The sequence below is a fragment of the Scatophagus argus genome, chromosome 5 (assembly GCF_020382885.2).
Source record: "Scatophagus argus isolate fScaArg1 chromosome 5, fScaArg1.pri, whole genome shotgun sequence".
Taxonomy (NCBI): domain Eukaryota; kingdom Metazoa; phylum Chordata; class Actinopteri; family Scatophagidae; genus Scatophagus; species Scatophagus argus.
This window is the reverse complement of record NC_058497.1, coordinates 21,583,555-21,597,637: the sequence shown is the minus strand read 5'-3', so window position 1 is coordinate 21,597,637 and position 14,083 is coordinate 21,583,555. Positions and strand designations below refer to the sequence as shown.

At 42.5% G+C, this 14,083-nt stretch overlaps 1 protein-coding gene across 1 annotated transcript in view; it reads left to right on the top strand.

Annotated features, from left to right (window-relative positions):
* The window catches only part of LOC124059542 (protocadherin-16-like), a 76,516-nt gene extending 64,006 nt beyond the window's left edge, over positions 1–12,510 (top strand). Inside the window, exons 10-21 of the mRNA XM_046389632.1 lie at positions 125–965; positions 2,982–3,221; positions 3,777–3,902; positions 4,035–4,244; positions 4,338–5,204; positions 5,294–5,407; positions 5,491–5,702; positions 6,007–6,158; positions 6,682–6,812; positions 7,077–7,363; positions 7,458–7,599; positions 8,099–12,510. Of these exons, the coding sequence (XP_046245588.1) occupies positions 125–965; positions 2,982–3,221; positions 3,777–3,902; positions 4,035–4,244; positions 4,338–5,204; positions 5,294–5,407; positions 5,491–5,702; positions 6,007–6,158; positions 6,682–6,812; positions 7,077–7,363; positions 7,458–7,599; positions 8,099–10,689 (5,913 nt within the window). The 3' untranslated portion in view covers positions 10,690–12,510. The remainder of the gene's footprint in view (positions 1–124; positions 966–2,981; positions 3,222–3,776; positions 3,903–4,034; positions 4,245–4,337; positions 5,205–5,293; positions 5,408–5,490; positions 5,703–6,006; positions 6,159–6,681; positions 6,813–7,076; positions 7,364–7,457; positions 7,600–8,098) is intronic.
* The last annotated feature ends 1,573 nt before the right edge of the window (positions 12,511–14,083 follow it).

The window sequence follows — 14,083 nt, the reverse complement described above, 5'->3', positions numbered from 1 at the left end:
GAAATATTTTCATTTTTTATTATGAATATTGCAAGCTTCAGTTGCCACCGGGCCTCTAAATGAATCATTGGATCCTCTGTCATGTTGCTTTGTCCTGAAATACTCTACTGCTTCTTCATTGCAGGTTCTCAGTGCTAACAGACCTGCTTCTAATTCCCTCTCTATATCCTTCAATTCTGTGGAGGAGGCCAAACCTGGCTCTGTAATTGGTTCAGTGCGCCTCCGTGACAGAGAAACCTCAGAGGAAGGAGAGGTGACCTACACGGTGGTGGGGGGTTCAGACCGAGATGGGACCTTTGTCGTGGACCGTCTGACCGGAGACGTGTACCTGGCTCGTCCTCTTGACTATGAACGAGATGCACGCTACACCCTGCAGATTGAGGTAGATGACTTCTCTCAGGCCCCACCTAGCAGCACCCTGGTCCACCTGGACATTGATGTAGAGGACAGCAATGACCACGCCCCTAAGTTCCCTGAGGACCCCATCACTATCGTCATCTCTGAGAGCATGGAGCCCGGCTCATCTGTCTATACTTTCCAGGCCACAGATAAAGATGGCAGTGGGCCCAACAGTGAGTTGAGGTACTCCATTCTTCACCTGTGGCCAAACACCCCTGGCTTGTTAACACTTGACCCCTCCACTGGGGTTCTCTCTTTGAGCCAGGAGCTAGACCATGAGGTCACCCCTAACCTGATACTGGTTGTAAAGGCAACAGACTCTGCCCATGATGAAAGCCAGAGGCGCTGGAGTTCTGTCACAGCAAGGGTGTATGTAACTGATGAGAACGACAATCCACCAGTGTTCAGCTCACCAACAGCTGTCAGTGTGATGGAGGACCAGCCGGTAGGCTTTGTGGCTCTGTATGTCATGGCCAGAGATGCAGACCAAGGGGAGAATGGAAGAGTGACCTACAGCATCCAGTCAGGCAACAATGGAGGCACATTCAGCCTCAACCCCAACACAGGTAAGTCCAGTTCAGTGTCAGTGCAGGCTTTAAATATATAAACATTCCACTGCCAATTGCAAAGTGGACAGACAAATCTGCATCTGTTCACCTCTGTCTGAGGAGTTTTATGGACATTTTGAACATTTGTGCTTAATCTAAATTGTACTCCCCCACCCAACCACCACAATCACGAACCACCCCCCTCCATAAACACACACAAACTCCTGTAGTACTCTGCTTACATCTAAGTACAGCACAACTCTTGCTTCACCTTTCATGACTTATTTCTCTTAGTTGGAGGCCAGACAGACATAGCAGCCTGCCAGATATATAACACACACGCATTCACACAGCTTGCACAAGCACAGACACACACACACAGCTTGCACATGCACACATACACACACTCTCTCTCTCTCTCTCTCTCTCACACACACACGCATTCACACACACACAACGCATCATCTGTTTTTGTGGATCTATTCCCATGAAAGACCAAAGAACCTCCTGCATGGGCTTCTGGGAACCATTAGAGAAGGGATCAGTTACGCGTGTTTATGTGTACGCACGTGTATGTGTGTGTGTGAGTGTAGGCATGGACATATGTGTTTGTGTGCTTGCATGAGACTCTGTCACTTAGTCAGCACTGACCTTGGGCTATTTGGTCCTGTGGGCTTTGTTGTGGTGTTTGAGACACGTGTCAACATAGGCTCCGCCTTGCCCTTCAAGTCGCCAGCCAGGATGCCCCCAGGAGCAGATTGGGGATGGAAACATTCAGGATCTGTCATGCATGCCCCTTCTGCTTCAGCATGTGTGCTCACCTTGAAGTGTTTTCATGCACGCTGGTTATTTGTTAGAACGATGACAGTGTTAATCCTCCGAGCACCTGGTTTGCTCCTGTTTTGGGGTCACTGACTGCAGACCTATGACCATCTCTGCACACTCTATTTTCATTACTTTGGCATCAAAGTTAACCACAATAGAGAGAACTGTCAAGCTAATATCAGGATTATATAAAGTCACAGAGTGAGACACATTCTCATCACTTATTGTCAGAGGAGAGGTCATTAATTTCACTTTTGGAGTAAAGGGAGAGTGCATTGCTGATATGGTGAATTGCTTCTTTACTAAAGACAACACCATTCAGGGATTAACACATCAAATGTTGATAAATGACTCTGCATATAAGACAGGAAGGATTAGTTTGTTGTCTGAACAACCTCAACTAACCCTCACACTTGCAGTCCAAAGTGTTGGCACCACAAACCTCACAAAGTCTTAAGATGTTGAAATTGAAAGCATCCCAAATAAAAACTTTCCCCATTTCCCACTTTTTTTTGCCCACGTGTTATTACTGACCAGGGATATGGCGGGATCACAGTCAAGTCAAATTTGGTGAAAAATTCCAGCCTGTAATTCCTACCAGATTAAAGGCTTAGGGGCAAGTTATCTCAATCCTCACAAGATACAAAGCAAACGTGCTGAAAAAAGTTAAAACCAAAACAGCCCTGGTCCTCTTTTACTTTAACAGTCGCTGCTCATTTTAATGCATGAAATTGAAATTGAATCAATGCAAGCTCTACCCTTTTAGGGCAGGATAATGAAAAGGCAAGGGTGCCCCTAATTTCTAGGGAGCACGGCAGGCCTGGCTGTTGCGTGTCTAGAGTGTGTGTTTACTGCTTCTTTCTCGATGGCTGCGGCATTCTCCAATGGAAAATCTCGTAAACTGTGGCCAGACCGTGGGCTGTTACCGCAGTGGTGGTGGTAGCACTCAGGTAGGCAAAGCTTTGTGTGTGGAGTAGATTAGCTTTGATTTGGCCCTCACACGGCAACTTTTCACACTTGCCTTTTTAAATCACTCGACTACACACAACCATGGAAAGTGGCTTGTTGTATTGGCTTTGATAACATGCTTTCATAGTGTAGTTGTCATGTCTAACTCCCTCTGTGAAACTGGCTGTAATGAACTATTACAACACACACACACACAGGAAATCACGCCTCACATTTCACCCCTGATTCATCTCTCTACAGGCTCTCTGTCTATTTTCAAACCTCTGGACCGTGAGGAGCAGGACGTCTTTAACCTCACAATAATCGCTGAGGATCATGGGATACCTCAGCATTCGTCCAGCCAGCTGCTGTGCGTCCATGTGATTGATGTTAATGATGAGCTGCCCTGGTTTGAAGAGAGCCATTATGAAGCCCAGATCTCTGAGAACCAGCCTCCAGGAACTAGTGTGTTGACAGTGTCCGCCACTGATCTGGACCAAGGTGAGACATACACTGTGCACTTAGACTTAGATACTACAGCTTTGGTTCATATAATTCTGTTTTATAATCAGCAATGTTTTGGTAATTTGCAGGTCACATCTAGGTTACATGTAACCTAGATATCTAAAAAAAAATATTTTGGATGTCAAATTGTGCTGCCTCAGCAATTAAGAAAATCAAAGTTTCCTTTAAAGCATTCATGTGCCGAGCATGTATTCAAATTACGGACATTAAGTTGTTAATGTTGTTAATGGAGAACTACACAGTAGGGTGGGGGTGGGGTTACAGAGAGGATGCATTCCCCTGGACTTAGTCAGAAACACATAAAAAAGAAGGATTATAAACTTTCTCTCCAAAAACAATCAGTGAAGTAAACAGGTGAGGTTGCCAGACTCCTTTCTTTTAGCACGCAATCTGGCATCCAGACGGATGGGGGGGGGCATCACTGCCAACTGCTTAGACAGCAAAACTATTGACAAACAAATAAGTACAAGCTATTAACAAGAGAAATGCAAATACCTTCTGAAAGTGTAGTTACTTTGTGTTTCTCTGTAGGAACCAATGGGCAGGTGACATATGAAGGTATCTCAGAGGCGGGTTTCAGTATCAACCCGGTTACAGGTGTAATAACTATCACGAAGTCGCTGGACAGGGAGCTCCAGGAGCACTACACTGTGACAGGTATGGTCCACAATCATCTCTGATAAAACATGCCCTTAAATGACTGCTTTGAAATACATAATAGTAAGGGTTACTTCCTGAATTTCATCATGTAACTAACAATGCTGTTGTGTGTTTTTTATGTTTTGTCAGTTTATGCAAAAGATGGAGGCCTCCCCCCCAATTATGCCAAAGCCACAGTAAGCATCAGAGTGCTTGATGAGAATGACAACGCTCCTTTCTTTGGACGTCTCTACTACAGCATAGAGGTGCCTGAAAACCTGGAAGCATTGCCTCTGTTTACCCTGAGAGCCACTGACCGAGATGCAGGAGATGGCGGGAAGATGAACTACAGAATTACAGGTGAGAATTTGTTTCATAGTACTATTCAGTTTCTAAGTCATCAGCTCAACTGCTAACATAATAGCTTTTTATAACCCTTTGCTTTCCTTGTAGCTGGAGATCAATCTGGAGACTTCCACTTGGACAGACAAACAGGTGTGCTGTCCACTTCAAGGCCCCTGGACCGGGAAAAGAGGGCTAGGTACACGCTAACAGTCACAGCTCAGGACCAAGGACACCCTCCCCTCAGCAGCACTGCTACAGTGGAAGTGACCATTATGGATATCAATGATCACAGCCCCCAGTTTCAGAGTAGCAGCTACACGGCAGACATTTCAGAAGATGTTCCCATTGGCTCACTGGTCCTGGAAGTGAAAGCCATCGATCTGGACCAGGGCCCCAACAGCCATGTGCTGTACTTTCTGAGCAGTAGCTCTCAGAGCATGTTCATCATAGACCAGAACACAGGTCGAATTATTACAGCAGCACCCCTAGACAGAGAAAGAACCGCCTCTTACACCTTTGAGGTCTGCGCCACTGACTCTTCCCCTGTGAACCCACGAAACTCCACTGCTCAGGTGACTGTCTACATTCAGGATGTGAACGACAATGCTCCCTTCTTCATTCAGGACCCTCTTGTTGTTAACATCTCTGTGAGCAGTGTGTCCAGCCGCCGAGTGCTGGCCACCATGAGAGCAGAGGACAAGGACTTTGGGGCTAACGGCTCTGTGTTTTACCGTTTTGCCAACCCTGTGAGGGGCTTCACCATCAATTCGCTTACAGGTGACATCCAGGCCACAGAGAAGCTGCAGACTCTCACCCAAAGCCAGAGAACTTTGATAGTTCAGGCCATGGACCAGGGCAACCCGGCTCAATCTTCTCTGGGAGTGGTTATCATTTACATCAGGGAACAGAACTACAGAGGGATTCGTTTTTCCCGCACAGCACGAGATGTCAGTCTGCAGGAGAATGCTGCTAAAGGTTTGAATGATGCAAAATTCTAACCATTATCAAAGCAATTAATTATCAGAAGTAACATGTTTCATCAGAATGTGTTCTCCATCTTATAGGCACAATAGTAACACAGACTCAAGCCCAGTACCCTGATGGCTCTCAAACTGGTATTAGTTATAGTATTTTTAGTGGAAACAGAATGCAGTCTTTTGGAATAAACTCCATTACTGGTAAGTGCAGAGATGACAGCATACATTACAATACAGTGTTTTCCAAATCTACAGTGTGACTCCATGTCATTTTTGTGAATTAGGTGAAATATGGGTCCAGAAGTCTGAAGGACTAGATTTTGAAGAGACCCCGAAACTCCGCCTTGTGGTGAAAGCTGAGACGGCATCCTCCAGCTCCTACATGGCTGTCAACTTAATCCTGCAGGACGTCAATGACAACTTACCACGCTTCCAGCTCCAGAACTATGTAGCCTACATTAGAGAGGCACAGGGCTACGATTTTCCCATTATCCAGGTGCAGTAGCCTGTCCCTCACACATTTATTATGGTTGGCTTTTGTTTAAGTGTGAAGTTGTAGACTAAAAAATAGCTCAAGCTACAGAAATCTGGATAGTTTCAGAGCTGTAGAGAAATGACTCAGAAATGAATGGCCATTCTCAGTGTCCCAACTGAATAAACTATCTAATGACTGTGAAGTCCATTTTTATGAACCCTTGATTTCCAAGTCCAATATTGCTCACTAGTTCATGTTACACTGAAACAGCTATAGCAGATATTTCTATATTTTTATTTCCACAATGGGGTGGTCATTTCCTCAGGTTGTTGCAGATGACCTGGACCAGGGTCAGAATGGTCAGGTGACCTACTCTATCAGGTCATCATCCATGAGTGGCTTGTTCAAGATAGACCCACTGACTGGAAGCATCACCACTGCAGCCATAATGGACAGAGAAATCTGGACACAGACAAAGTGAGTTTTGCTCTTCTTTTTCTTTATCTGTAACATCCTGCCATGTGGTTCTCAGCTTATTTTTATATCTTTACAGCTTATCACTACCCTTAACATATCCTGTTAATGTTTAATGTTTGTTAGTGTCACAATGTCCATTTGCTTGCACAAATATACCTTGTTTTAATGGAAAAGCTCATATTTTATGCATATTTTTTTTGACAATGAATGATCAGTTTTACTGCTCAGAATGGTTTCAGTTACAAAAAAAGAAGACAAAAATTGACACCAAAAAAAATGCAAAAAAGTTATGATATAGTATTTTAAAATCACTTTTGATTTCAGTCTTTTTTGACAGTAATTACTGATAAATTCCCCATTCATAATATTTTTTCTTATGAAAGAAAAAAGAATGAGACCTATTAGGGTAAGAAAGACAAAAAAGCATCTTCTGTTTTTTTTTGAAACAAAAAAATAGGCTGATCTTTTTGCAACCACATAAAAGTTAAAAGTTCAGACAGTGACATTCATTTTGTGGTACCAGGCTTGTTGTTACGGCAACAGACCGGGGAACCCCGCGGCTGGCTGGCTCTGCCACCCTCACTGTGATCATCATCGACCTCAACGACAACAGCCCCATGATTCCTCTGCCTCGAGAGGTCCGGGTGCCTGAGGGTGAGTCATCTTTACAATGGAAGTTGGTCCAGTGATCCAGCCTCATATCACACTCCCTGGCAGCTCAGTGAAAAAAGTGTGACCCTATTATGAAATATGTTATTGCCCGGTTAGTCTCTTTATTTCCTGTCTATGAGATAGAGGCATTCTGAAGCAGGATATTTCTTAATAAATAGTGTTTAAAAAATGTTTTTTTCCCAGCTGAGCATCTAAATGACTGCTCTTCCTCTCCTGCCTCTCCACCTTATTATCACACACCTACAGATACTCTGATTGGCACAGTTATCACCCAGGTAACAGGAAATGATGTGGACTCAGGACCAGCCCTCTCCTACACATTACATCTGGATACAAACAGCCAAGGCATGTTTGGGATTCACCGTTATGGAGGAGGAGTGTCTCTGACTGGCCCTTTGGACTATGAGGAAAAGACCTGGTACACTCTGACCATCCGCTCATCTGACTCTAAACATCAAAGTGAGGCCAACCTCACTGTGCTTGTGGATGATGTGAACGATAATGCCCCCACCTTTACTCAGGACTTGTATCAGGTACCTCTCCCTTCACACACCTGTCTTCATACCTACATTCACTGCCATGTTTTAGAGTATTAGCATGTTTCTTAAATTGTGTGTTTCTCATTAGGTGTCTGTATCAGAGCACCTCCCAGCAGGAAGTGCAGTCATCACGGTAACGGCCACTGACTGTGACTTTGGGGACAATGGGAGGATCACCTACAGAGTAATGTCATCAACTAGGGGTGTCTTCTACATTGACCCAAGCAATGGTAAGGTTACTTTGTACATATTCATGATTGTTTCTAACCCTTTTCTAACCAGAGATCTTCTTAGTTGCTTTTCATAAAAATGTAATCCCTTAAGACATTGCAAAAATATTTAATCATTTTGTTCATTAAAAGCCATTGAAGAGTCAGATTTAATGTTATTTGACTAAGATGTTTTGCTGGAGATAGCATCTAAAAATAAGTGTGTTATAAAAGGGGACTATGTTTGCCTCAGGTTCTTTCGTCTATTCTCAAATGCAGTTGCTTTGCTTCAAATATTGTTCCCTTCAACAGCATGTGCCCAGATCTGCCACAGTGTTTAGAAAAATAATTGCAATTATTATTATCAAAGTAATTTATTTAACTCATACATTGTTGTTTCTTTGATGGCAAAATCACAAGGTGTAATAAACAACTTTGATAAATTAATATGATGACCTTGGGACATAAGATTAAAATGAAGGTGCTCTTTTTATGACCATGCTCTTTGTTATCCTCACAGGTACTCTGTTTGTCAACCAAAAAACAGAGTTTGATTTTGAGAATCCTTCCATCCTTGTGATAATTGAGGCACGGGACCAGGGCACCCCATCCCTTTCATCCATTGCCACTGTCCAGGTACAAGTGACCGATGTCAATGACAATGCCCCCATCTTCCACCAGTCAGAATACAGAGCCACTGTGTCTGAAGATGGGCTTCCTGGATCAACTGTTCTGACCTTAGAAGCCATGGATGAAGACTTGTCCCGGGATAACTGTGGTTTTGATTTTGCCATTGCCAGTGGCAACATGGGTAATACCTTCCAGATTGAGAGCAGTGTGCGCTTCTTAGAGGGGCAGGGTTTCCAGACAGTCGGCAGTCTGATCCTGGTGGAGGAGCTGGACTTTGAAGCAGTGCCAAGTTATAACCTGACTGTTGTGGTATCAGATCGTGGAATCCCTCAACGTAGCTCCAGCGTGCCTATCCTCATCAGTGTTATAGATGCCAATGACAACCCTCCAGCTTTCAGCCGAGCAGAGTACAGTGTGGTACTAAGTGAGGGTGCAGCTGCGGGGACAGAGATTTTGCATCTCTCTGCCACAGATCCTGACTCTGCTCCAAATGGAGAGGTGCAGTACTCAATAAGCTCAGGGGATGAGACAGACCTTTTCCAGGTAGACCGATGGACCGGAGCATTGAGGTTGCAAAGACCTCTGGGCAGCGAGAAACAGTCATCTCATATGATTGTTGTCCAGGCTACTGATGGTCAAGGGCACTACGCTTTAGCTCCAGTCACTATTGAAGTGAAGGACATCAACGATAACAGGCCCTTCTTTCCCCTCAAATTATTAACTGCGAGCATCAGGGAAAACCAACCCCATAATGCCTTAGTCACCATGCTTCATGCAATTGACCATGACAGAGGCGTTTTTGGACAGTTAAGGTACTACATGTCAGATAATTCTAAAGAGGCAAGAGAGGCCTTCCTCATCAACCAAACTTCAGGAGAAGTACGGACTCGCTCTACTTTTGACTTTGAGAAAGTGAACTCCTTCCATTTTGTGGCAGTTGCCATGGATGCTGGCAACTATTCTGCAAGTGTAACAGTGCAGGTTTATATAACAGGGGAGGATGAATATGATCCTGTTTTCACCTCTTCAGAGTTCTCATTCGAAGTGCCTGAAGGAGCAAAGAAAGGTCACATCATTGGCAAAGTACAAGCCAGAGATGAGGATGGAGGTGTGGATGGCATCATCCTCTACTCTCTTGCAGACAGTTCGCCTTATTTTGAAGTCAATAAATCAACAGGGGCAATTTCCCTAAAGATGGACAGCTACAGTAGACATGTGAGTCGCTCTAAAAGAGATGTGCGTCTAATGACGCTGGACGTGACTGCTCATAGCCCTCTGGAGACGTCCCGCATAGCAGTGGCCAAAGTTACCATAGATGTGACCCATACATCTTTTGGTCTCAGCACAGACATGAATATGCTGCTTATCAGCGTCATCGCAGTTTCACTTGGGACCATAGTCATACTTATAATAATTGCTGTGGCACTATTTTTTGTTAAATTAAGACGTCAGAAAAAGGAGCAAAAAGCACACGGACGAACACCAGCTTCAGGCACCATGTTGCACAAACTTGAGGAAACTAAAATAGCAGCAAATGAAATGATTTACCATCAGGCCCTTCCTGGATATGCAGCTGATCAGAGTGGCAGCAGTGGGGGTCCATACACTCGTGGCGGATCCCTGGATCCCTCCCACTCCAGTGGCCGTGGTTCGGCAGAGGCAGAGGCAGCAGAGGATGATGAGATCAGAATGATTAATGAATACCCTAGAGTGTCAAGTATCTCCTCATCCATGCAGGAGCGCATCTCAGCCAGGGGTCCAGATTCTGGAATCCAGCAGGATGCAGATCAGTTGTCAGATGTGTCTTGTGAGCCTTCCATAGATTGGTTCAGAGGGAAGAAGCTTGGCAGTCTGAGTGGTACTTTGTTGGCTGGCCAGGTGCCAGTCTACAGGGACGAGGGGGGTGGGTATGTGGGTGTGGGACGGGGACTCAGCATCTCCCATCCTAAAGATTATACTTTCCCAGAGGATGGAAAGCCTGCTGTTGATGGCTCCCTAACAGCCATAGTGGCCAGTGATGAGGAGCTGAGGGGCAGCTATAACTGGGACTACCTGCTAAACTGGTGCCCCCAGTTCCAACCCTTAGCTAACGTTTTTACTGAAATAGCACGTTTAAAAGATGAAACAGCTCCTCCTCATCCTCGCAGATCATTTCATCACAAAGGGAAGGCCGAGTCAAGAATCGACCCCCCTCCTCTCATAACCTCTGTGGCCCACCCCGGGGCCAAAACTGTACCTCCAAAGCCTGCTGTAGGGAGGACGTTCCCCCACATGGCCTCTTTACGAAGATCTCCCATCAGCGCAGAGGGATCCATTTCCTCAGTCGCCATGTCTCCAAGTTTCTCCCCTTCTCTTTCACCGCTGGCAGCACGTTCTCCTGCTGTCACACCCTTCAGTGTCTCACAGGGTCCTTCTGCATCAATGATCAGCACAACTGAACACAATTTGGAACACAGCGAGGAGGCAGAGCTGAGGATTTAAATTCAATCTTAAAGGTGAATTAAAACTGAGTCATTGCTGTTCCAGTCTTGTTCCACTGTATGACCACGGGGGCTGCAACCTGAAATGAGTCAGTGTCGTTTTCTTTCATGCTCACATTCTCAAGAGAACACATACACAAAGTTAAAATAACTGAAGTTGTGGTGCTTACTGAAAAAACTGAAGGACATGACTAACAGGCCAAAATGGACTATGCCTTTTTTATGTGTGTGCGTGTGTGTGTGTGTGTGTGTGTGTAAGAAACTCCTTTTTCTTCTGTTGATCAGTGTTAATTTGCACATTCAAATGGAGATTCATACATGATGTCAATATTTTGTACAAAAGCATTGTCTATATTTTTATACTTACATAATGGTTTCTGACAAGAAATGGCGTAACCGTGTCAAAAGGTTGCTAAAACTTCAGAATATATTTCTATATTTGTATATTTGTTGCTTGTACTGTATACATGTTGTACTTTAAGTTGATTTATCTCTTGTTATTCTTAACTTTGTGGTTTTAAATGAAGCTCTTCCTTAATGCTTTATGAATTGGGATTTTTGTAACAGATTATTGTAATTATTTATAGAGGAAGATCATTCTTGAACAAATGAAACATCAGTCAGAATAAAGTATTGTGTGATCAGATTTTCTAAGAATCCAGTGTTTGATCTCACATCAAAAGGTAACCATGAATGTGAAATGCTGAAAAGTTTTCTAGTCGTCAACATACGCCCGTTCATTTTCTGCAAAGGAAAATTAAACTTGACATCCAATGATCCTGTCCTTCGGGTGCCCTGGATTTAATTTCTCACAATGAGCCTTACTGCTTTCATTTCGCATAGTGAATATAATTCATCTGAGGCAGACACTGAGCAAACAACATGGTAAATGTAAAATTGTTTGTTCTGTCAGCAGCCTAATCATTCAAGAGAATGTAAGCAGGTCTTTGCCATTTCTCTTCTCGTCTAGTGTTCCTCAATAAAATATTCAAAATATTCAATAAAATAATTCAAAGACTCAGTGCTGCCCCGACACTGACAACAGTTTTTTAAATTCTTATCCAGACTAGCGTAGACTTACTGACAAAATATAATGAATTATATTTTGGACCATATGTCCCATTTTTTTCAATAGCACTATCAATAATTCTATATAAATTAAAAGTAATACTAACAAATGTTGCATACAGTATCACTGAAGTATGAAAAAGCGTATATTTATGAATGTTCAAACACCACCAGAGAATGTTTCCTAGTCAATGAGAAGAAATCCATTTACTGTACAGGTTCAGCCATAATTCACACTTTGACACAGATGCCTACTTCATAAATAGCCTACTTTCATGATCATAACTGTTTTTCGCCGGTCTTTAGAAAATTAAAAACAAGTGTAAATTTGCATCAGTAATTTCTTAAGGCCCTGCTGTGGCTTAAATGTGGATTCCTATATCTGTGTTTTGTTTGCGTCAACTCTCAGTTCTAGCAGCTCAATAGCATTATCTTAAGTAACACTAACATTCTACAATATTTTTATTTATTATAGAGGTAGAAGCTGAGAGGCTTGGTAAATTATTTACAAGGATGCTATTTTGACCATGGCCAAATATATGTGAACACTACCTGTTTGATAGAATGAAGGTACCTTGTTGTTTGTATTGTTTTGTATTGAACTGTGTTACCATCCACTTATGTTTCATGTTTGTCTGAACTGTATTTGTAATGGTGCCATAGAAGAGAAATTTCTCCAGATGTTCACACATTCTGGTTTCCAGAGAAATGTTTTCAGCAAAAAGTGCCTGATTAAAGTACTTATGTGAACACATTATTGCTTCTGTCGTATCTTTCACAATTCAGAATAATGGCAATGTATGAAATTTAATCATATAATAATAGTTATGTGCAATTAATCCATAGATATGTTCAGATCCTTTTGAGTTCAAACTTGTAGGCATGCATTACCCTGAGCGAGCTTTTTTCTTGAACTGTAATATTTTATTGATTATGACGCCTTCAAAATGCCTCAACAATATTTTCAGCATCCAAACCCTGCAAAATCTCAACAGTTAAACTCACTGACATTAACCTGTAACCTGGTATAAACAGTGCAACTCAAATTCCCATTTGGATAAATGAACAAATGTGGCCCAGTCCCAGCATTGTCCCAGTCTTGAGAAAACAAATCTAAAATGATCAATATTTTATTTAATGATAGCAATTAAGTGTTATTCAGAGCTCTAGAGTATATATGATGTAATACATGCACAATACTAAAAGAACTTATTTGAAGTAATGGCTTTACAGGTGCCCCCCCCTTTTTTTTTTTTTTACTGAAGGCAACCATGAACAAAAAGAGACAATTTCTTTCTCCCTTGCTAAAGCTTTTCCAGCATAGATGAAGACAAAACATAATCTTCAATTGTTTAGCATGAAATTGTCTCAATTTTGTTCCATTCTTTTTGTTTGAATTACCTTATCAACTTAGAACAACTCATTTCCATCCCACCCACACTTAGCTATTTTCCCAAAAGATCTCATTCACATTATGTTTTGCTGCTCAGAAGTCATTCATCATGAACACTGACAACACCAAGCCCCAGGTCAAATCTCAAAATTTTATCTTTAGGCGTATGCAAATTATGTTCTTACAAAAAATCTTAAATTCTTCTTAAACTCTACTTCTCTGTTATTGTCCTGGTAGTTATCTTTGTTTTGCTACTTTGGAAATATCAATGTATTTTGCCGTTTCTACTAATTGCCCTCAATTTCTATTCTGCAGGTCATACAGAACAGTGTTGACAAGTAAAGCAAAGTTGTGAAATGTGCATGCCTTCAGTCAGGGTTTTGTAGTACTAGAATGTTATCAGATTGTGCATAAAACCTCAATTTAAAACTTATTACTGGCTCTCAAATGATACAATGATGTAACAAAAACATCAGAAAGAATAAAACCCACGATCACTTTTGCCCTTGTTTTACCCCAATGAACTTTTCATCAAATAGCACAGTTTCAGTAGTATAATAACCTAAACTCTCTCTCTCTCTCTCTCTCTCTCTTTCTGTGTGTGTCTAGGTCTGTCTAGGTCTTTGAACTCTTTCACATTTTGAATTAATGCATATCAACAACATTTGTAAATAGTGTTGCATTTTATTATCCACCTGTCATGGGAACTCATTGCATCACTCTCATATTGCCCGAGGCTAGACAACACTCCTGCTGCCTGATGAAACAGAGCTGAAACTGGACGAGTCCTGTTTGTCCGCTCTAAGGCCTGCCTCTGACTGGTTGTGGAGCTGAAACCTAAACCCTGTGGTATTCTGAGAAATTACATACACATACACAAAGAGGAATGTGTGTATTTTTTTGTCCTCAGACTGGAAAAATGGGTGGAGCTGGC